The 25,601-nt window shown below is 36.4% G+C and overlaps 1 protein-coding gene across 2 annotated transcripts in view; it reads right to left on the reverse strand.

The window, feature by feature from the left end:
* Positions 1–2,745: 2,745 nt before the first annotated feature.
* PRMT3 (protein arginine methyltransferase 3) overlaps positions 2,746–25,601 on the reverse strand; it is a 74,418-nt gene continuing 51,562 nt past the window's right edge. The window contains exons 14-17 of one of the 2 annotated variants that reach the window (XM_039335366.1): positions 13,096–13,146; positions 12,810–12,897; positions 5,829–5,934; positions 2,746–3,759 (exon numbers count right to left, since the gene is read on the reverse strand). In XM_039335366.1, coding sequence (XP_039191300.1) covers positions 3,546–3,759; positions 5,829–5,934; positions 12,810–12,897; positions 13,096–13,146 — 459 coding nt within the window. In that variant the 3' untranslated portion in view covers positions 2,746–3,545. Of the gene's footprint in view, positions 3,760–3,822; positions 5,935–12,809; positions 12,898–13,095; positions 13,147–25,601 lie in introns of those variants that run through there. The other variant, XM_039335367.1, reaches the window with a different exon arrangement.

The raw sequence follows: 25,601 nt of genomic DNA on the forward strand, positions 1-25,601 counted from the left end.
AAAATGTATAATTTTTTGTTAATTTTAGATATGGAAAGTGAACAAGTGAAAGAAACAATGATAAGATGGGCAAAAAATTTTGGTTATGATATAGAATTAGAAAAATGGCAAATGTTATGGGAGAGAAACTATAAATTAACAATGTCAACTTCATATAAAGAAAAATTGTAATGTTGGTTCAATCAAATAATAGAGGGAAAGCCAAGTTGGCATTTATTAGGCAGTTCTCTGAGTATACCAATGTTATTGCTTTCTCTAGAGTTTTCTTCCACATTTCTATGGGAGTCTGAGTCGTACCCAAGTGGAAAATCAAATTAACTTGTTGACTAACTTTTATTTCTCTATAATTGTATTGGTCCCCATTAAGTGAAGCATATATTACTTTGGTTATCCATTGGCCATTGGAATGTTCTAAGCAATGCTACGATTATTTCATGGTATTAGCTCTTAGTTGCTATAATGGAGATGTGATTCTACTACTACTAGAAAGTAAGAAATGTCTTAAAGAGGGAGAAATGTTTAGCTGAAAACCAAGTAAGTTTTCACAATACAGCTTTCACTTGGCAAAATCTGCTAGTTATTCTTGCAGTAGTGTGGTCCAGTGTTTGTACGTTTTTTTCTCCAGATCATAGCACATATTATCTTCAATGAAAATCCCCATTTAAAAATAAACATATGATCACAGTTCTGGATCAAGAAAGTAGCTATTGTTGCACTTTTTCTAATGTGATGTAGGTTTGTATGTATTGTTTGGCTGAACATAATACACTTGGTTTGGTCTTAATGTCTTGTGTTGTTGGTTGTAAATTTCAATATATGGCTTCACACAATGCAATTGTAGCTCATATAAACTTCCTATGTGTGGGTTTTGTAAACACTGCTTCCTAGATCTTCAGTGAAAAAGCAAGAAAAATGGTTGAATGCTATTTAAAATCATAGAGTTGGAAAGAGCTGTTTTAAGTCATTAAACCCAACCACCTGCTTTAAAGTTTCTTCCCAAACTTAAATAATGAAGGGGAACTCGCAATACTTCCTGATGGATTTCACGGTTGAACTGCTATTAACGTTAGGTATTTCAAATTTAAAAAATTAATTTGTCTTCCTGAAATTTAAAGCCGTCATTTCATACACATTGGGGTGATACGGAACATCCCAATGTTCTTTTGGCTACCTTCTGTGTAACAGAAGAGTCAGTTTGGCATACACCAAGTTAGAAACCAGATGGCCATGAGTTCTATGCCTTCGGCATGAAAGTCAGCTGGATGAACTTGGACCAGTCACTCTCTCTCAGCCCAACTACCCAACTACTTAGCCCAACATAGTCCTTGTGAAGAAAATAGGAGGAAGAGATATTTAGGTATGTTCATCGCATTAAGATATTTATAAAAATGATAAAGGCGAGATATCAAAATACATAGTAATAAATAATCTTTCTGGTATTTGAAAAAACTCACTCTCATTTACTTGTTAACTTCTTACATGCCACATTTTCATGACATATGGTGATATTGTAAGGTTTCAATGTTTATTTTAAATAATAATTTGATTTGGTAGGATATACTCTATGAAGAACATTGACCTATTTGTCACTCAAAGTGAATTCTTAAACATTACCTGTAAAATTCTTCAATGTTGCCTCAGATAGCTTTATCTCTCTATAACAAGCTCTCTGCCCTTGCTTAAAAAAATATAACTAAAATAATAATTCAATATAAAATACTGTACACAAAGAGTAGTTACATTAGCTAATTACAATTCTCTCAGCTTTAATAGCCCATATAGTTTTGCCCCATTAACAAACTATTTAGTGATATAATGATTTAGATTTTTAAATATTAATTTGACTTATAAGGATATATTGAACAACAATTATTTAGGCATGTCCTTATTGGAAAAGAACAAAAAAAATGTGGGCACAAGGATATTAGAAAGTAAATTTTGGTAGTGTATTACAGATTTTAAGGGTGCTTCTTGACAAACCAACTTTGGGATATAGGAAATACTCTTTCTGCATTTGTTGTGAAAAATGAAATTATATAGGCAATCTAAAATAAAATGCAGGTACATAATTCCCAGTTACAGCCAAGAAATTTGTACATAAAGTAAAACAACCTTTCCCAAAGTTTTTTTTTAAAAATAGAGAATTTTGGATTTGAATTAAATAAATCACTTCTACATTCCTTTTATTTCAGCAAGTTACAAAAAAAATTGACTATAACAATAGTTCTTGTATAGTAGTTGTTGTTGTTAGTTGCGAAGTCATGTCCAACCCATCGTGACCCCATGGACGACGTTCCTCCAGGCCTTCCTGTCCTCTACCATCTTCTGAATACATTTAATCTCACGCCTACTGCTTCAGTGACTCCATCCAGCCACCTCATTCTGTCGTCCCCTTCTTCTATTGCCCTCTATCTTTCCCAGCATTAGGCTCTTCTCCAGTGAGTCCTTCCTTACACTGCCCTAAAACTGTTCCATATTAATCAAAGTCTTTCTGGATTGCATTGGAGGGGTAACAATTGGTACCTATTCAATGGCAGTAGCCACTTATTCATTTTGGATGAAGATTATTTTGGGAAAACTGAAAAAAGTCTAATATAGTCTTTAATATGTGCAGGATCTATTCTTATCAAGGCATATAAGTGCAAAATAAAGTATTAATGTAATTACTAGAGCAAAACAGTGAGAAAATTTATCTCTTTGGATCAATGAAAATCAAAAGTGTGACTGAAAATGAATGCAACCACAAAGTTTGAAAAAATGTTTAATTGAAGCATGTTTTATTAACATGTATCTTTAGAACTGTAGTAGCAAAAATAATTTTTAATACATTTTATTGATTTAATTTGTAAGTCTGCCTAATTGTTATGTGACAAGCTCTTATGATTAAAAATACCTGCGTGGAGGGAAATACTACATATGAATGTTTAAATTTCTGTCTCTTTCCTTTAGATTGAAAATTTATCTTTGTATATATCCAAAAAATGCATTGGTTGTTCTTTGGACAACAAATGTCCAAAGACATTTTTTTCAATGTTTTGATGACTTTTATTTAAAAAAAAACCTGAAGAAAAAAGGGATTTTGATTAATAGCTCATCGATAGTCATACTTGCCAACTTCCAACCAATTAATGACAAAAGTGCCAAAATGATTTGTACATTTCCCACAGTGATTTTTTTAAAAACAGTTCAGATTCTTGAGGGCTTATAAAAGAAAATCTGAACAGCTATATCTAGTTATCTTTCCTGTGTTCTCTAGATACTGTACATCAATGGTTGAAGGGAGATCTCACGTGATGAATTTGTGATGAATCAGGCAAAATCATGTCATGCAGGATGTCTTTGAATCACTGGTTGGCTCTTGGTGACGAGCTGGACAAGCCCCTGCAGTTTTTTTGGTAAGAGTTCAGAAGTGATTTGTCATTGCCCTCTTCTTCCTAGGACTGAGATTGGGACTGGTCCAAGCTGGCTTTATGCCTAGGATGTTAAGGTCTCTTGGATTCTAGCTTGGTGTCTTAACTACTACACTGAACAGACTGTACAATCTGTTAACAGCAGCTAACAAATCCAGTGGTGGGATTCAAATATGTGTGAACAACCAGTTCTCTGTGTGGATGCTGCTTCTGGAAGTCCATTCTGGGCCTGGGCAACAAAAAATTAGCTTCCGGTTCTGCCGAACTGGTGCGAACTGGCTGAATCCCGTCACTGAACAAATCCCTTTCAGCCATTTTATTAAGTGAAAGTTCAGCCAGCCTTTCCATCCTGAAAATAAACATAGAGAGATGGGAGAGAGGGAGTCAAACGCCACATTATAATCCCATCAGCCTGATTTCAATCTTTATTACAAAACATTCAACACAAGGCAAAGTCACAGAGTTAATGTGCTTAACAGTGCCACACTAGCAAAGAATGATATATGAAACTAAGAAGAAATTCTTATGGAGGTTGATTGTCCCGAGAGGGCAGGGTCGGTCATCTGAAGGCTCCTACATATCCATCCCCATGATGGTTCTAATAAAAATCATTTCCCTGATCCTTTCTTTTAATAGAAAATTGGCTGGGGAGGAAGGCCAATATTTTATTTTGAGGGAATCTCTTTTAATCCCTTTTGGCACATTTCTCCTCCATTCACCCTGCTTAGAAAAGCTTTCCAAGCCACTATAGATTTCTGTCCACTTCATTTTTTCAGGCTTCAATCCAATTATGAATAAAAAAGAGCTTTTAAAATATAATGGAACGTTCCTCTTACAAGTCACAGCAGTGGTAAATTACTTGATGGTAGGATAATGATCGTTAACAGTTCTTTGAAGTTTACCAAATTATAATTCCTGCCAGACTATGTTTGTTAACTGGGATCATCCATAAAAATAAAAAATGTGGTTTAAAAAGTGGTATTTTTAATACACCAATGATGGGCTCCATCAGAGGTAGCCCGAAATCCCAAGACCCTACAGAACCCAGTTATTACTGCTTTGCAGAATATCAAAGTCTGTACCAATCTAGTCTCACAGGGATGCTATTCCACGATTCTGGTTGGCCCACACTGATTTCAACTCTCTCATTTGGGAACAAATTACCACCCCAACTAGGATGGGGACCAGATGGGAGGGCCCTATCGGGAGAAGGTGATTCCAAAAGTGGCTAGGAGCTAAGCCATACAAAAGACTTTTAAAAACAGAACCAAAATACAGAATTGTAACCATAAATCTAGTGGCAGCTAGTGCAACCTCCACTGTATCGGTGTAACAAGGCTGATGCAATTCTTACATGACAACATGTGGACAACTGCATTTTGCATCTACTGTCATTACTAAATAGTCCACAAAAGCAGCCCCATATGTGATACATTGCAATAGTCTACCCTGGCACCAGATCCTTTTGTTCCAGATATGGCCAACACACCGGTCCCTTGGCCACAGCCTGTGCTTTGTTAGTCACCTGGAATGCCCTCTAGGTAGAAAGATGAGACTCAAGTGATGGTGATTTTAATAACAGCAAATTTTTGTATTCCATTTTTAATATTTTAAAGATATTACAACCTAATAATGTATGTACATTTGAAATCCATAGACCAAGAAATGAACTTATTTTGAAACTATGTTTATAAAAATAATGTGTGCAAAAGCAGAATTCTTGCGTATGCATCATTGAAGGTAGTCAAACCCAAATGGTTTTGGTATCCACACAGTTCTATTTGCGTGTCTTCAGTATTTTTATGATTATCTTGAAACTAGGCCTGGCTTCCTGCAGACATAAAGACTCTTCCTACTTGCAAAGTTGAAGATTTTGAACCAGAGGAGGAATCCAGCTGCCAGGAGGTCCTAAAGATTCTCAAAAATCTGTTCTGAAGACTCTCCAGAAGGGTGGAAGTGGTGATAAGAAGGCCTGCAGGGTTGACGGAAAAGCTTGCCTTACCCCTCCTGTGCAAAAAACTCCAGGAGATTCAATCACTGTAGAAATAAATTCTGGGTCCCATCTAATAATATGAACTCTTCAAAAAAAAATATTAGAATTGTACAGGCAATGTCGCTTCTAAATGTAGATCTCCACTGTACTTCTGTTACAATGCATTCTTACATTTAGAGAACGTTCAGAGATTGGGCAGAGGACTGCTACTCTACTAAGGGTTTCCCACACAAGGTGAAATAATTGGTTAAGACAGCATATAATAATATATGACTCATAATAGATCAGCTATATGTCGGGGGGGGGGGAAATTATGGGAAATAGAACCAAATGAACTTAAAATTTTATCCTGGTTTTTCTGCTTCAAAAAGAAGCGTCTGGCAATTGAACTAAGATTCTCAAGATGATTGTGGGACAACGCTCACTGTAGACTGTATGTTTGTTTCACATTTTTAACTGAAAGGGTTACAACGAGGCTGCGGGAATCTTTTCGGTTTCTGTGTATTGTTATCCTTCCTTTCAGTTCTTCACCTACAGAAACAAAACAGAAATACAAAGATTTTAAGTCCTATAACCAAAGGTGTCTTTCTGCCAAGCAAACAGATATTATTTGCTGATTTAAATCCCTCCTTCTTTCAGCCTCTCCCCCCCAAGGTCTACCCCAGAGAAGATGGAGGTAAAGTGGTGTGACACAGCACAGGTGGAAAGGAATACAAATCTTCATTGTTAAAGAACATTATCAGTTTTTCCTCTAATACTAGTAAATAAATGTATTTATTTCTGCTACAAATTATACGTTGTTCAATTTCCCAAAGTCTTTTAAAGACTTATAAATAAATTAAAAATAAAATAAAAATAACAAGGAAAATAAAACAGCCGTCTAATGCTAAGAACAATAAATCTTCTTGTCCATTATCACAATATTAATTTTACATTACACGGTGAAGTTCTGTTGTTTATTGGTAAGATTTCTCCTCACTAATTCTAATGATGTTGACCCTCCTGCTTTCTCACGTATCTTTTTAGATTTCAGCTTAATCTGGATGACTCAATTCTTGGAGGTGAATTCATTTATTTTGTAAACACTGCTTCCTAGATCTTCAGTGAAAAAGCAAGAAAAATGGTTGAACGCTATTAAAATCATAGAGTTGGAAAGGGCTGTCATTAAACCCAACCATCTGCTTTAAAGTCTCTTCCCAAACCTACACAATGAAAGGGAACTCGCAATATTTCCTGATGGATTTCGCAGTTGAACTGCTGTTAACATTAGGTATTTCAAATTAAAAAAAATAATTTGCCTTCCTGAAATTTAAAGCCGTCATTTCATACACATTGGGATATGCATAGCTGTCCTTGTCTATGGAGATTCTCAATTATCCAGGTCATTGTTGTCCCAAAGGTTCTTTTCCAAAAGGCAACTGGACTTTCTTGATTTTTTTCCTTGAAAACATTTCACTTCAGTCAGATCTGAAGAAGCTTCTTGGGTGAGAAGTGAAATGTTTTCAAAGAAAAAAAACTAAGAAAGTTCAGTTGCCTTTTGGAAAAGAAGCTTTGGGACATGTCCACCTTTCTTGTCAAAGTGACAAGAAGCAATAAACAGAATCAAAAGAGCAATATAGCCACAAAACATAAAAAAAAAAAATTGCTATGGAGAAACTTTCTCAAAACAAAAAACTTCAGGTATGGTAAATAATCTTGGAAAAATTTTATGTAGAGGTTTCCAGTTCTTTTATTAACTTAAGTAATTGAAATAAAATGAAGCAGAAAAAAAAACTATTGAAAGTAGTATTACACTTATTAAATATATGTGAATATTTAATTTGTAATTTGTAAAAGATGTAGCAAGCTTTTGTGGCTGCAAAGATGAAGTAATCTTGCTTTTATAACTAAATAGATTAATTTTCTGATATGAACAACAAAACCTGATGATACTTACTTCAAAACGCCCACAGCAAAAACAATTATAGGTAGTCCTCGATTTACAACAGTTCATTTAGTGACTGTTCAAAGTTACAAAAGCACTGAAAAAAGTGACTTATGACCATTTTTCACATTTACGACCTTTGTAGCATCCCCCCCTGTTCACGTGATCAAAATTCAGATATTTGGCAACTGACTCATACTTACGACCGTTGCTCTGTCCCAAGGTCATGTGATCCCCTTTGCAAACCTTTTGACAAGCAAAATCAATGGGGAAGCCCGATTCACCTAAAAACCATGTTATTAACTTCTCAGCTGCAGGGATTCACTTTACAACTGTGGCAAGAAAGGTCGTAAAATGGGGCAAAACTCACTTAACAAATCTTTCACTTAAATGACAGAAATTTTGGGCTCAGTTGCGGTCATAAGTCGAGGACTACCCGTTATTAGGTGAAAAATGCCAGTAGTTTCCTAAAATGTTTGTCAATGTAAAGGTTTCAATTCTCCCCCAGATTATTTTATCAGCCCACCGTCTCACTTAAATTATGCATAAAGGGATTAAACCTGCTTTTTAAAGCAAATGAGTTTGTGAAATTTGATGAATTTGTGAAATCTAGAAAACAACATTTCTATAAGAACTGAGGAGTTTTCAATCAGGGCAGCCCCCCCCCCTGTTATTTATTTCCAAGCTAATTGCATTAAGTGACCCAGACAATCAGCTTTATTCATGGTCCCCAGGCAGATCTTTGCCTTTCTTGCTCCAACGGGCTACATTAAATCCCCTCTTGTGTGCCACCATTTCTGTTCCTGAACTAAAGCAATGGCAGGGCAATCAGAAGATCTAGGCCAATTAATCAATGCCACGGGGAAATAAAATGACTGATGTGCTCTTCACAGCTTTGCTGCTCTCCACAGTAGAGAGGATGCTTTTCAACGCTGAGCTGCATCACCTCTGCTCAGGAAGAAGCAGGCAACATACAAGTCCCGCTGTAGTTTGATCAAGCCTGCATTCATTATCCTGCTCCTATGGAACTGACACTCTTTCGGTAGAGAAAAATCAAGTCTGATTTGCCTTTAACAAATCTTCCAGAGAAGCATGCAATTATAATTACTATGTTTTTGGTGTGGTTTTTTTTTTTTATCCCTTGGAGGCCTAGTTCTACGGCTGAGCACATTATAGCAATCGTCATAGTTGAGCTTTTACTTGAATGGAAATGTTACCCACAGACATACTGCATGATCTTTATGGCAGCTAAGGGCTAAAAGTAATTATATTACTGAACCGCAAGATGGGAAATTGTTCATAAGCTAATGAGATTAGTAGCAGTAAGCTTCCAGAAGCAGCAGTATAAATATGCCATATCTAGGACTGCACAACATGTAAACTGGCTCATCACTAATAAGCCAAACGCTTATTACCTTGAATTACCTGCTTTGCATGTTCTGTACTTCAGATTCAGTTTGGAAATGTGCTCTTAAATATATCTCTTGTTTCTATGATTTTAAATTTCAAATTAAAAGTGACTATTTTTGAGTGTGTTTATTGAAATCAATAAAAACTTCAAATATTAGCCAATAGTCTAGAAAGAAGGCTATCTCGTGTATGATTTTTGTACTTCCTGGTAAAATAAATCTTACTATCCACACATGTGTATATTGTTGAGTGCACGCTTTTATTGATATAACTCAGTGTTTCTCAACCTTGACAATTTTAAGGCATGTGGACTTCAACTCCCAGAATTCCACAGCCAGTGCTGGCTGTGGAATTCTGGGAGTTGAAGTCCACATGCCTGAAAATTGTCAAGGTTGAGAAACACTGATATTATAACTGAACTAAATTAAAGTATCAAGAATGAAGTAGCCTTCAGTAAAATACTCCATTTAAAATATCTGGATTGCTCATGGTTGCTCTTTACCATCTAGAAAACCACACAGCAAGGGACAATTAAAAACATAACAAGTGCACTTGTGCTATTTTATTGCTAATAGAATTTGTTGGTGTAAGGCTTTTGTCTTTCAGCTTAATTCATTAAGTCAATACAAAAAAAAAATAAAGTTTTGGAAAAAAAATTAAGATAAGTTATATACACTGACAGAAAGTGGAAAATATACTCTGTCAGGGAAGATACAGAATACACACACAGAGAGACAAATCTATTAAGAGCTAGGAAGAAACTAGACAAATTTAGTATAAATTAGTATAAATAAAACTACAGCATATTCAGGCAATAGCTGTGTAGAATTGATAGTATGCATTTCTGTTATTCAACTTTTTGATTTTTTTTTTAAATGCCCTTTAAGAGGAGTGTAAATTCTCTTTGTCTGTGAAATATTAGATGGGTCTTGCTTCACTCATTTAGCCCTGTAGCAAAATATTGAGAACAAATGAAGCACAGTGGCAATGTTCTATTGAACCTCATTCTGTATCACTATCCCATTCCGGAGCATCATTCACTCAGACCTCTTGACTCACTTCCTAGTAAGCATCATCAGCTACGCAAAGTTCATTTTGAAAAGCACATTACCTTGACCTCTTAGAGCAGTGGTTCTCAACCTTTTTAATGCCGCGACCCCCAACCGGTCATAAGTCGAGGACTACTCAACCAGTCGTAAGTCGAGGACTACTCAACTGGTGCAGCACCGTTTGCAGAATGGGACTTTTGGTGGGCTCAGCAGGGCAGAGACAGCCTGGACAATTCCTATTGGCTTTTGAAAGCCAATAAAATTAGACTCTACTCAAGAGAGTATTCTATTGGCTTTCAAAAGCCAATAGAATAAAAGGGAGTAGCACAGCTAAGGAAAAGGGGAAAAAAATTGTGGACTGCGTTGTTTGGCGACCCCCGTGAAATGGTCGTTCGATCCCAAATGAGGTCCCGACCCACAGGTTGAGAACCACTGTCTTAGAGAAAAGGAATGGCATGAAGCTAACAACGGTGTTGATATAGAAAAGGAGTTTGAGGAGGGATACTTTGCTTATGCCGACATATTTTCAGAAGTGCCCCTTTTACATACTTCGGTGCTTTTCCTGCAATCAAATGGTCCTGTGATTTCATACGATGCCCTTTCTAGCCAAAACCAAAAACTTTCAAATCAGAAAAGCTGCATGGTAGAATATTACATTCGCGTTACAATTAGTTTATGGAAACAAAGAATCAGAAAACATGAGCCCCATGTTGTCTGAATTATTTTTGCTTGCCAAATTGAGATACAACGAATAATTGCTGTAAATAAATGCTAATGTAGAAGTAGTATCCTTTTGTGCAGCAAACAAACTATCATCTAATCCATACACTGGGTAAAAATCTGATTAACCATTAGCCTTCTCTACACAGAATTGCAGAATGTTATAAATTGCTAAGGACTTTGTGGGTCATCTGTTCCAAACTTCTGCAAATGCAGGAAGTCTATTAAATCATCCCAACAGATGGCCACTCAGCTCATTTGTGAGGGAACCCACCACTATCCTAGGCAAACTGTTCAGAAATCCCTTCTAATACTCAGCCCAAATCTCCTAGGCTTGTGGTTTAAACAAAGAAACATATATGCTCCCTTGTGCACAACAACTTTTAGTTATTTTTAGACTGCTATGATATGTGTCCTGAATTTCTCTTTTGTAAGCTAAGAATGTCTACATTCTTTAATCGCTTCTCATACAACCTGTCTGGTGGGCAGCTTACCATCAGATTCTCTGAATCTGCACCAGTTTCTATGCATTCTTTTTAAAGTGTGGTGCCTAGAATAAAAAACAGTACTCTAAGTGCAGCTTAACCAGTATAAAGAACAAAGGAAGTATTATGTCCTGTAATCTGGCCATCCTTTTTTGGTTAATATGACCCAAAATGGCACTAATCTCTTTAGCTACTATAACATTGTTTGTTGTATTTAGTTGGTGTCTCAGAAGTACTCCAAGCAACTTCCCATATACACTGCCATTAAAGCATGTTTCTCCAATCCTGTACTTACACATTTAATATTGATACCTTATGACGGTTGTCAATGAACATCATCCTTTTGGGTTTGGCCCAATATTTAACCCTCTTGAGGTAATTCTGAACTGTGATTTTTTTTTTTTTGTCCTCTATGATGCCAGCCAAAACTTGTAGTTTAGTAGCATCTTCAAATCTGATTGGCATGCCTCCTATTCCATGCTATTTATAAAGCTATAGAAAAGCACTAATCTGAAGACAGAGTCTTGGGAATCCTACTAAGTCAGCACAGAATCATTTAATAAAAGGTGTGTTGGTTCAACCAACTGCAAAATCTAACGAGCCACATTACCCTCTAGCCCATATTCATCCATCTTGTCCTTAAAGAGTATAAGCAGAGATTTTGTCAAATGTTTTATTGGGATTACAATATGCTATGTCCACAACTTTCCTTTATCTTCCCCCCACCACCACAGTGATTCCTTTTGTAATAAAAAGAGATAAGTCTAGTTCAACAATTTGTTTCTGCAAAACTCCATGTTATTTTCAGGTAGCAATACCTTTTTAAACAGTTTGTAGGCATGCTACTTGACAATCTATCAATATTACTAGGCATTCAACTAACTATCTGTCACTTCCTAGAGCTTTTCTATTGCCTTTTTTAAATACTGGGACTATGTGTGCTCTTCCAATACCTAATCAATTCCCAATATTACAGTCAACAGTACTTGGTCACTTCTGTCAAACGCTATGTAATTTGCAAGGCCCAGAAGTCTTACATTCATGGAAGATAGATGGATTCTTACAGGTCAGTGGGGAACCTGAGAATGTCAGTTTATTAGTTTTCCTACATCATGTTGAGGATTTCCAAATGTCTCCCTTGCACTCCTTCCATTACCAGCTGTGCATGTAGCTAATGCCTAACACTTCTCTATTTGAATATGTGTCTGTGTTTCTCTCCCACATCCAATTTAAAACCCTTCTGAAAAAGCTAACAAAATATTTGCGAATTCTTTTGGCAAATTTGCCCATTTTTCTTTGTCCTTTTCCCTTTCCCTTTTTCCCCTTTCCCAATGTGCATATTAACTATTTATGTTTATAAAGGTAATGTAAAGATGAATTCCTATGCATGTTAAAGTTGCAGAGTCATAGAAAAAAGATAAACAGTTGCTTGAGTTAACTTTTTGTGTCTAGATGGATACAGATACTTTGTTTGGGGGGGAGGCAATGATGAGAAAATGGTTTGTCCTTTTCATTTTCCAGGATTTTATTTCAACTTTCCAGACTAGCCTACAGTTTCCTGGCAGTCTCCCATTTTATTACATACCAAATTTATTACTAATCTACTTACCCTCAGTAGATTTAAGTATTTCCACCTAGAATCTTAAAAATTCTGGATCGGTGTTAAAATAACTTTCATATATGCTACAATGAAAGGCAAAATGGTAATAGTGGTGGCACAGAGTTAAGCTTTTGAAATAATTTTGTTAATTATTGTTAATAATTTATTAACAACCAATTTGTTCTGAAAAGTATAATGGCATGGCGAAAAATATATACCTTCCTCGACAGGAATTGGCTTCTCCAGAAAAAACACTGTTTGTTTCCAGTGTGTCTTGGTGCAACAGGGACTAGTTGAAAGCAGAATCTGCAGTAACAAAATTTAGAGAAGCCTGATAAAGTACAAGTCTAAATAACATGCTTTATTAATTCATTATACAACGATACACATTAAATGTTTGCAATACCAAATAGACTTATTTCCAAACACCTTAAGGCAAAAAGCTGCCAACATATGAAATATATTTTATAATTAATTTTGACCATGTAGCTTTCAAATACTTACTGGTTTTTTACAATTCTTCTCAAAATGCACATCAAAATATCCAGCAATTGCCTGAATTAAATGGAAAACAAAACAGAAATTTTAGTTTACTAGACCTACTGAATAAGTTAAAGCAGTGGTTCACAACCTGTGGGTTGAGACCCCATTTGGGGTCAAACGACCATTTCACGGGGGTCGCCAAACAACGCAGTCCGCCATTTTTTCCCCTTTTCCTTAGCTGTGCTACTTCCTTTTATTCTATTGGCTTTTGAAAGCCAATAGAATAGACTCTCTTGAATAGAGTCTAATTCTATTGGCTTTCAAAAGCCAATAGAAATTGTCCAGGCTGTCTCTGCCCTGCTGAGCCCGCCAAAAGTCTCATTCTGCAAACGGTGCTGCACCAGTTGAGTAGTCCTCGACTTACGACCGGTTGGGGGTCGCGGCATTAAAAAGGTTGAGAACTACTGAGTTAAAGCCTATTATGCCGTTTTCCCAATAACAGAAACCAGCCCATTGTATTGGTGGAAGAGATTAAAAAGATACAATCCATGTTAAGCTTTATAATGCTGAAAATCCAACACAATATTTTCTAAAAGCCCTGCTTCCTTTACACTCCTGCTTTCACTCTTGTGAAGCTCTTCTTTCAAATGCTGTTTACCTTTGTTGATGTGCCCATTAGGATTGCTGGGCAATGTCTTTGAAGCTACTTCAGATCTTGTATCATCAAATAACAGGAAAATCAAGTTTCCTGTCCTGCCCAGTGACAACACAGTCCAAAACCAGGACTGAAACATGCATTTTTCTGATTTAATATATGGAACTTTATTGACTCACAGAAAATGTGGATGTGAAAATGAACTGTGATTTACTAATAAAACTCTTCAAATATAACAATGCTCCGTGCTTATGTTTCATATTTTTGTGTCAGCCATATTGGAATGGGTCAAATCTGAGATCTTCTGTGCAACATCAGCATTAAGCACTACTTTGGTGGTAATTGAGGGAGAAATCTTGCAACAAAATGGTACAAATGCAAGATGATACAATCTTCTACTGCATAGTTCCCCAACCTTTTCAGCTTCACAGACAGGCTGGGGGGGGGGAGAGGGTTTTTGTGCATATGGTAGGCAAGCGCGTGCACGCAACCAGCTCCATTTGGGTGGCGGGCACCCACGTCTACTGCTCGCGCAAATGGAGCATGTGCACACGCGCTCACCCACAGCTCACATAAGTAGGGATGCACATGCACGCTCCCTTGCCTACTACTTCCCTGGCCCGGTTCCAAAAGGCTCAAGTCCTGGAAGTGGGCCACAGCCCAGGAGTTGGGGACCCCTGTTCTATTGGATTAATCTTGTCCTATAATTCATGACAAAAGAGCTTGAAATCAAGAAAGTAAGGTAAAAAAGCAAACTGTTATATAACCAAGACATTGTGCTGGTTGATTCTCTAATTCTTACAAGCCACAGTCACATAAGCTCAGCTTTGCAGCCCAGTCTACAGTCACAAGAACAGAAAAAAAATGCTCTCACCTTCTCTTCCTCCCCTTGCCCAGTGTCACATCCCTTCCCCCCCCTTTGTTTTTAAGCCTTTCTGTTTCACTTTTTCTTCCACATTTACCCTCATGCACATTTCCTTTTTCTCCTCAAAATAAAGTAGCTGTTTTGCTCCACTCCTTGTTGTAAAAGAAAAGCAAAATATTGCAGCTCTGTAGTAAGTAAACCAAAATGACTGCTACCCATCCAATCTAGGCACCAGGGTGCTAGCTACAGGCCAAGGCAAAGGGCTCCTATTATCTCAATTCCAAATTATTCAGCAACTTGTTTAAGAATTCACAGAATCTGCCTTTCCCTATCTGTTCCTTTAGTCTCTCCCCTGCTGTCAGCAATTCAAGATAGATCAGAGGAGGAAAATCAAGTCATGCATCCTGAAACTGTTTTTATTATGTTACAGTAACAGAAGCTTGCAAATCCAAATGCTTCTTCCTCCTCTTATCTTCAAGAGATACTAAGGGAGGGTCAAACCAGAGATGCTTTCTCAAATTACATTTCTGGCTTTTTTGTTTTAAAATCTCCTTTCCTCAAGGTTACTTTTACAGCCCATTATGTATTCCTCTTGACAAGCAAAGAATAACGGCCACAGTTTTCAGATATATTTGAATTTGAAAAGAAAGGTGGTTCTTCATGGAGAAATAGCTTTTAAAAAGCCTATATTGTGTTCCACAGCCAGGCCTGAACCATTTATCAGCACTATTTCAGTGTTGACCAAGGAAGAGGAGGAAATGACTCTGACTCAACCTTATAAAGACCAAGTTGCTTTGGCTTTTTGCTCTCCCCCAGGGATTGATGATGTGCCATCTTTGACTCTTGACAGGGTAGCACTTCTCTAGACAGAAGAGATGGCAGTCATTGTTAGGGGAGCCTTTGCACAAAAATATCTTGTGCATCAATTGTGCCATTCCTGGCCTGGGAGGCCTTGCTCACAGGAACTCATGACTTGGTCGCTTCTTAGCTGAATTACCACAATGCATTCTATATCTTGTTGATCTTAAAGACCAGCTGGAAGTTACAACTGCAATGGAATACAGTGGCATGTGGTGCTGGGTGCACCTTGGGTTGCCCATTATCATATCACTGTTGTGAGAGCTGCCAGGTTTTTTTCTAGATTGTCAGTTTGTCAGCCCTGATCAGGAAACCAAACTCATGCATGCTAATGCTGATTTAAATATAAGATTACAGTTAACAAATCTTTTAAGTCTGATTGTGCCTCCCCCCCCCCTTTATCTTCATGAGCCGAGGTGGCGCAGCAGTTAGAATGCAGTACTGCAGGCCACTTTAGCTGACTGTGTTCAGCAGGTCAGCGGTTCAAATCTCACCGGCTCAAGGTTGACTCAGCCTTCCATCCTTCCGGGGTAGGTAAAATGAGGACCCAGATTGTTGGGGGCAATGTAAATATATATATATACATTGCTTACTGGTGTACACTGCTTAGAGAGTGCTTGCACTTAAAGCGGTATATAAGTCTCACAAATAAATAAATAAATAAATGTGAACTAGAGAGAGTCTTTTTTGAGACACTTTCTCAAATTACAGTTATGGCTCTGACTCAGATTTCTCTTATCTAACTGCTGTTATCACTTTTGCCCATGACACAATTCAAGATGCTAGTTATTACCTTTATAGCTCTATATAGCAGAGAGTTAGGTTATCTGTGGGACTGCATGTCCATGACAGTATCTGCCCTTCCCATAAGGGCATACCTCCTATCTCTTTGCTTACATGCTACTATTTTATTTATTTAAATTTATACGCCACCTGATTTCAAATGACTCCAGGGTGACCGACAAATTAAAAATATTAAAAACAAAGAGAAAAGAAATACAGCAATGAACAAAAATGAAGAATAAAAAATGGCAAGGACGATAACAAGAAGAATAGGAAAGAAAATAAACTCACATAACCCAAACAAGCTTCAATCCCCCTTGCCAAAGGCTTGGGCAAAGAGCCATGTGCTTCAGGATGGTTCAAAATACCAGACGCATAAGACGTAGGAAGCACAATTTTTCTGCAGCAGCCCCTGGTATCCTGCAGGTCTCCGCCCTTTTAGCTGTCAGGGATGCCAAAATGTTAGCTTTTCCTCCAGGCATTGGGATAAGGCAGGTTGGAGCCTGGAGATCACATTGTTCAATGGATTCCAAATTGCTGGTGAGTTGCCAGGTTTTTGTTTTGCTGTCTTTGGTTTCATAAGATAAGCAGCCATGTAAGTCAAATGCATACATATTCATTACTCATCCTAGGCCAATAATAACACAGTTACACCTAACTAATTATAAAAAAGGGAAAGTGGGATATTCATTTATATAAATGTATCTGCAAGTCAAATACTGCAAGACAGTTTCAAACAGGCTTAGTAAACAAAAACTGTTAAAGTGTGAGTTTTCTATCTTTTTTTTCTTCTTCTCACCCCAAGTGATGGAATGTGCTTTCTACTCTCTGCCTGACTTAGCAAAACGTTTAGATTGGACTGTACCTTTTTCTTTGGAATAACTGGTTGCCAAAAATAGTTACAAATCACTAATGAAGACAGGAATTGCCAAAAATAGTTACAAATCACTAATGAAGACAGGAATTAACTTGAACAGGTAAGCATAAACAGTAATAGAAGGTTATAGTTTGTGTCACATCCTATAAAACTTTCAGGCTGGGAATTCAGTGGTTTAGTCATTCAGTTTTCTTTTACCAAAGATAAAAGTTTAATTTTAAAGTAAGTACTAAGAAAAGTTTAACAACTAATGTCCACAAATTGGAGTGTTACTTGCATTGCACAGATTGATCTTTAAGCCTAGATCACAAGAAATATTAATAAAAAATAATTTCTAAGAATCCATGTAGGAAAAAAGGCAGTATTCTAGCACTAGCCATTTTTAAAGTTTAATAACAAACATTTAGATTTGGCTCCGACACCAGTCGGAGTAGAAGTTGTACTCTAATAATGAGCTTCACATTATTCTAATAATTGGCTAGGTTCAACTTTCTATTTGCTGCATTTTAATTAATTGACTGATTCATTGATCGATAGATACTTCTTAGCAATGACAGTAAGCAGTTTACAAAATTAAATATAATTGCATCAATTGGCATGCCCATGGTACAAATACAAATTTATTGTTTCAACCTCTTTTCCTGTAGTATTCCAACAATGCGTACTACAAGTAGGTTCTCACAGTTAAGGGTCTTATTCAAGTCAATTCTGATTGGAGAAAGCAATCCTCGAAGTACCTAGCTTTCAGCCCATGAAGGATCTCTGAATATCTATGATATCTATGATCAAGTTCCATAAGGCAGGTGCACAGTGAGTTCACTGAGTTCATCGAATCTAGAGATAATGGTGACAAGTTTCACTACAGCTATGCATTTATTTTTAATGCTGGATTCTTTTGCAATGTCTTGAACTCAAGACATCCTTAAAGTCTAATATTACTTCTTCCACAGGAAAGATTTTAAATCATGAGCTAATTTGTGTGACTTAACGCCCTACAGCATTCTGAGCTTAATTTTTTTAGAATTGCCTAATTAACATTGGTGGAAGCATCCCCCCAAAAGCATCACTTGGTAGAATTAATCATTTCATTACTTCTGTTGCTAATTATTTTTGAAAGGCTAAATGTAATAAAACTTTTAAAGTGTTAATTTTAACTTTTAGGAATATGATTTAAGGTTTGTGCAAACAATTATTTCCCTTCATCTTTTCCCCTAAAATACTAAGGCGAACCAAATAATACACACTTTAAAGCATAGAGAATTAAAGAAAATAATTACTAAAAGAACAAAAGCTGATCCTTCAAATTCTATTACTCTAAGCAGTTGGTCCACAGCAACCTCAGCATCATGGCTCCATGGAACAGCAGATTAGCTAACAAGTGGTCAACTGCCAATATCAGAATATCAAGTGGGCCTTGCCACACAGTATTTCTAAATTACAGTGCTGCTAGCTGTAAAAAATGCAATTGTACATGACAATTGTTCCAAACAGAGGTTGATCTTTTTCAGAAGGATTGTTCACCAGGTCTAACATGGTAATGGTTGCCTGACAAGGAAACACTATGCTGCTGGCCGAGATGATTGTTTCTTCTCCTCCCACTCCTAGAGACTCGATTAAACCCACAAAAAGCTTTGAGGGCATGCAGTAATCTATTCCTCTGTATATCACTGCATGCAGCTTTGCAGCATTTTGCAAGTATGAGAGATTCTACTATTTTCGTTCTTCCCTTAGGATTGCTCTCTAATGGCTTTAAAAGGGAAATCTGCCTTAGTTATTGTTAATTTTTTTACTTATACATAATTTTCTATTAATCTCTGTTTGAATTTGTGCATTCTATTTTAGAAAGAATTTCAAGGATTTCTGTAATCAAATTTTGAAACATTTATGGTCGCAGAGCAAAAATCCTCATCTTATACAATATGTCCAAACATGACTAAACTATATTATTAAAAATCTAGAATAGCTAGTAGGCTATTAAATCCTATTTAAACCCAGAATTTTCTTACAGATAGATAATAGTCTTCATTCTGGAGATGTCTGAAGAATTATCTGCAGTACTATGAAAAAGAGCACACGAGAACTGGCTTACCGATGTGAGATATTTCTTTGGTTTTGACAGATAAACTGTCCTTACCACTGATTCGCTTTCTCTCATTTTTGACAGGAGATCTATAGGTACCCAGATGAGTACTCATGAAAAATTCTAGGATATGTGTAACAACCTATTAAGGAATACTGAAGAATACCCCACTAGGAAATTGAAAATAAACCAAATGGGAATGGTCATATAGAACTGAAAGTCTGGCTTGACATGCATTTTGAAAGGCTATTTTATGCTGACAGACATTGTGACCAAATAAATTATTCTGCCTTCTGTTCTCAGCATTTCCAAGTCAAAGTTGGTGTGGATGGGGAAGAGAGCTATTTGAAATAAAAGCAAGCAGAAGAGAGTAAAATAGGTTAATGAGATGTAAAAATGCACAAAAAACGCTGTATTTCTCCTGGTCATAAACCAAGTCATCTGTACAAGGGGAAAAATGAAGAGCACCAGAGCTGCAAATGCAATCATTAAGCTGGCATACAGACCTGTGAAATTAATGCACAAATGAAATGTAGGTTAAGTTAGTTGCCTCAATCTAGAGATCCTTCCAAATCTATTATGGACAGCATGTACATAATCAACATCATCAGCCTTAATGTTGCCAAATCAGAGCTGCAACACAATAACAGGAGGGGAAGGGAGGGGGAGTTAATATAATGTTTTGTGCATGCCTAATTATTTTCAGCATTCAGAATTCTTATTTGCTCTATTTTTACAGAGGGACCTGTTTTACTTAAAAAGCATGCATTTTTTTGCATTTTTAATGCAAAAATAAGCATTAAAAATACAATGAGCACGCAATTCATTTCAACTTTATTTCAATTTATTTATATTCAGTTGGCATGTCACCAGTCTCCAAATTTACTCAGTTGCTAACCTGCACTTAAAGTCTTATGGCTGAAGATAAACCAAATCATGGGTTAATATTACAGCCACTACTTCTCTCCTTGAGAAAAGAAAACAATTTGCCCAGATTATATATCACTGACTGGTTTATACAGCAGCCTCGGAAAGCAAGTAATCTAACCAACTCACTTAGGTGAGGGGAAATTAAAAGTTACCATCATCATGATCAGTTGCACAAGCAATTTATCATTTTTTGTTTCTCATTGGTATCATGCTCCAACAGCATGCAGCTAGAGAAGATACAATTAGGCAGCTGGCCACAGAAGTAGGAGGATAATGTGCTTTTGATGGAGTTTATTCAACCATGGAGATGACATGCTTGTAATGCATGCAGCAGAGAGGGAGAGTGAAACAATCATACGTTCCTACAGCAGAAATACTACTTAAACATTTAAAATGGTACTCCTTAAATTAAAACAATTCAGAACATTAATATAACTGAATGATCTTTTCTCTCAAGGGGAGGATCAAAGAAAATGTATTTTGGTTATTTGTAATGCTCATGGCCATTTTCCACCTCTAAAATGCAAAACAAAGCATAACAGAATACTGTAAGAGAATATCTTGGATATTATTAACTGGACCTCATACAAATGCTTTTTTAAAAACTAAAATTAAATTTGCATTAATTTTGTTTTAAATTTACACCTGGATTTCAAGTTATCTCTCATATACTGACAGTGTTTATTTTTCCACTCCTTCCTATTGGTTCCTTATAGGATGAGGTGGCAAAGAATCATGGAGGAAAACAAACAGTAGGGAAATGTAGCCACAAGCAAAACAATGTGAAACTGCTGAGATCTGGCATATGCGATTACCTTCTTGCTTACCTAGTTCTGAATCTCAGCAGTCTAATGTTACAAATCTGCTAGTTGCTTAACAAACACAGCGAAGCATGACTAAGAGTATTTTCTAGGCTACACTGTTGGGATTAGACCAAGTTTTACTTTTTTGCCACCAGTGTACTGAAAGGATGCTCAGTGAATGAAATGACTTTATGTGAAAAGAACCTTAGTGTCCCAAAAGCTTTATTATAATCAATTTGCATCTCATTTCACCTGAAGCTAAAATTATATCTATCTGTGCTGATATGGTTGTTCAAATCTGCATGGACAGGGTTGAGATTTTGGACCTGAGGAATAATAAGCATCCTGTTGAAGGAAGATGTGCTGAGATTCTTGAAAGCCAATCCTGTGGCAGATGTGGGCAAATATGGTTGTAGTTCCCCAAAATCAAAAAAATAACTCAAGATGTTGGGATTGGAACTAACTAAGCTTATCTTTACAAGGAAGATTATTATTAAAAATATGGATTACCTATCCTTATTTCTATCCAGAATATATACAGCCTCATACACAGACATCCCCTATTGTCCTAATTCTAATATTAACTGAAGACTATATAGAATGCAATACATATCCTAGTTATAAATTGCTGGGGCTTATAATTATACTGGCTACAGCATTCTAATGTTTTCTGTTTAACTAAATTTAAATGGAAAGTTTATAATACAAATGAATAAGAATGTATATCAATATATAACTGACTATGATATTATGTAGCAATGTGTCATGCAATTTAGTTACTTGTCGATTTTGTAGTACAGCAAAGAAGAAACCTGCTCCTTAAGTGACTCAATTGTACTGTAATAAATGAACACCAGTGACTGGATAAGTGAGTCACATTTTTGTAATTCTGACAAATACATACAGCTTGACTGGGAATGTGAAGAACTTTCACCTTTAGAAAATAACTTGCAATTAGGCACTGGGAAAGAAAAGAGAATTGAACTCCCTTTCAATGCTGATTTTGACCCAGCGACTAAAAAATGCATACTACTGTCATCAACACATATTGGATACAGGAGCAGAAATTTTAAAAATGGCATGATGAGTTGAGATTGTGAGATCAAAGCTCTGCCTCTCTTTATATATGTTGACATTGCAAGCAGCTACAGAAGTGTGGGCTTCAATTCTAGTATCTAGACTGCCATCTAGATTATTTTGACCCTCCACCTCCAGACAACACACGGCTGGTTACATAAAGACCCATCTCAGTTTATCAACAATTATTGGCAGCCAGCAAGAAGAAGACGAGCTTAAACTTCTCTTTCAGAAGTACATGATAGGATTGTAGAAAGAAAATTCCTAGGAGAAAGTACTGGAGTTTCAAAATAAGAAGTACCATAAGATTACAAATGCAGATGTAAAGGAACTGGGGAAATAAGTATAGAAGGCAATAGAAAATAAACTGGTGATTTCTGCTGAGCTTTACTCACTAATAAATACAGTATCCCAACTAGCTGGTCTATTGAAGATAATAATTCAAATATTCTGCAACAAAACAGAGTTACGCTTTTGATTACTATAAATGAGATGGAGATAGACAGATTAGAAAAATTATTATCCATCCGTTCTCCTGCCCAAACACTACAATGGCAGGTATTTCTGGGGCTTGAGAAACATTGAAGGACTCCCCAACCACATTTAATATAGGATTGTAAGATAATGATTATACCCTTCCAAAGGCCCTTCAAGCCTTTAAGAATTGAAAGCCTTCTGAGGACATTTCAGATTAAGCATATTAAGCATAAAAAACATGGCACTGCTTGCCTACTGAAAGGTAGAGGCCAAACCCATGCTGAAGGCTTGAACAATGCTTGGAAAATGGCACAATATCACAATAAAAGATAATGTAAGTGCTTAGCCAAGCTGAAGGTCTGGTCTAATTAAGCCTATATCCGCAGAACAAAGAAGGGAGATGTAGGTAGATGGAGAGGACAAAATTTAGAAAAAGTAGAAACAAAAGGCAAAAAATATGATCCAACCCATTGGACTAAAAAAGAAATGCTGGATATGCAGGAACCAGTAAAGATTACACTAGAAACAATTATTTTTACATAAAACCTCCCTTTAGTGTAATCTCAATGTACATACCTTCCCTTGAAAATAATATTTTGAGAAAGGTGGATTTATTGTAACAAAAAACTTAAAAGGTTCTTCACTTCTCCCCTGGATTCTATCTCTACCTTCCCAAGGAAGGTATACTTCATCCTGCTCTACTAAATCATGTGGATCTCTAGTTCTAAATTGTGAAAGGAACAAGAAATCGCTAAATCATATGGCAGTGATGCAGGAAGAGATTAAGGCTACCAGCCAATAAAAAGTCAAGAAAAAAATTGAACTCAAAACATGAAATAATGGGTCATAGACACTCCCACAGACAATCTTTTGTTTCCCAATCTTTAGAGGTACATAGCAGCATTTATGCATTATACCACATGCAACTGACAAGACTTGAACATTGGGCGCTATCTAACAAAATGAAATTCAATGGTGAAAAAAGTAAGGTTCTACATTTAGGCAAGAAAAATCAAATGCACAGATACAGTATAGGTGGTACCTTGCTCAATAATAGCAATTGTGAGAGGGAACTTGGAGTCCTAGTGGACAATCACTTAAATGTGAGCCAGCAGTGTGCTGCAGCTGCCAAAAAAGCCAACACAGTGCTAGGCTGCATTAACAGAGGGATAGAATCAAGATCATGTGAAGTGTTAATACCACTTTACAATGCCTTGGTAGGCCACATTTGGAATACTGCATCCAGTTTTGGTCATCACCACAATGTAAAAAAGTTGTTGAGACTCTAGAAAGAGTGCAGAGAAGAGCAACAAAAATGATTAGGGGACTGGAGGCTAAAATATATAAGGAATGGTTGCTGGAATTGGGTATGTCTTGGTTAATGAAGAGAAGGACAAGGGGTGACATGATACCAGTGTTCCAATATCTCAGGGGCTACCACAAAGAAGAGGAAATCAAGCTATTCTCCAAAGCACCTGAAGGCAGGACAAGAAGCAACAGGTGGAAACTAACCAAAGAGAGAAGCAACCTAGAACTAAGGAGAAATTTCCTGACAGTTAGAACAATTAATCAGTGGAACAACCTGCCTCCAGAAGCTGTGAATGCTCCAACACTGGAAGTTTTTAAGAAGAGTCTGGACAGCCATTTCTTTGAAATGGTATAGGGTTTCCTGCCAGAGCATGGGGTTGGACCAGATGACCAACAACATCATCATCATCATCATCATCATCATCATCAAATGGCTAGTGGTTAGGCATTACTACTTCAATATACTTCTGAATATTATTATTATATTAAATACTCAAAGAGCACAGAGTTGATTTTAGTAAGGCACTCTACTCAATCCGCCAAGAACTGATCACAAATACAATCTAGTCATTTAGATTGAGATTCAAGCCTAGAATTTCAATTTAGATTTACTGGTGTTTCATTTCAATGCCCTGGTATATGTTTTGATCTATTATAATCTAGCACATTTTACACACTGACAAGCCCTGGAGAAATACCAGATAGACCGGCAAATGATATAAAATTGTATCTTTGATAGGTACTGGATGTAACTATCTACAAATATATCAAGATGCTATATTCCAAGCAAATAAATGGCAAAAAAATCCCAGAAATAACAAGGATTAGCTATGAAAAAATGAACAGATTCAACACTTTTCTACCCCTAAAACAGAATGTGAAAATATTGCCTAAATTTATACACTATATATATAATAGTTTGAATGCATTACTAGATTTGTTGGTGGAGTAGGAGGGTGGGAGGGGGGAGAAGTTAATACTTTGCACCACCTGCTGGAGAGAATGAATTAGTATTTCTCTATGATAGTCTGCACTAAAAGGTTTCTTCCAGGCTGCAGCACTACATATACTTGACTGGAAATGTCACACAAAATCACTTTCTCAGTTTTCTAGTTTACAAAATGTTATAACTACACCATGGAGTTATAAATCATAATAACATATTAAACATTAATTCTTTTATTGTAAATCTAATCAAAACTGAGATTCCAAAATTAAGCAAAAATATATCTTTAACCATCTCCAACAAATACTATACAAATAATGTATTCCATTATTTATTTACTGCTCATGTTCTTCTGTATTGCCAGGGACCTTCCACACAATTTAGTTACTCCTCTTTTATTGAAATTTCTGGGCCACTGAAGTAGCAAACTTTTCCTATATTATATATAAACTTTGCCCAGAAGTGATTGGTAATAGTTCTTGTTGTTAGGAAATAGTTTTGTGTTCTTCATTTTATTGATTGTACTTTTACTGAAAAAAATGTTTCTGTCTGCCTACAAATGATGAATAAATCACATAAATAGGCATTTATTTACTGCAAGGTTCGGCAGTCTGATATGATGGATAGACTGTCAATCTCTGACTAATCTCTGGCATTTCATCATAAAATTCTCATCATAAGATGTCAATAATCATATATTAAAAAGTACAAATAATGTTGGGCAACATGTTAGTTTTTCTGTGTAGTGCCACAAAAAATTAATAAAAGACCAATAACTCCCAAACCTTACATTCTATTCTAGGACAGGAGAATATCAATGTCTACAAAACAATAAAATGGAATTTGGAAATGGATAAAGCTTATATCA

The sequence above is a fragment of the Crotalus tigris genome, unplaced genomic scaffold, assembly GCF_016545835.1.
Source record: "Crotalus tigris isolate CLP2741 ecotype Arizona unplaced genomic scaffold, ASM1654583v1 scf7180000017640.1540244, whole genome shotgun sequence".
Classification (NCBI taxonomy): Eukaryota; Metazoa; Chordata; class Lepidosauria; order Squamata; family Viperidae; genus Crotalus; species Crotalus tigris.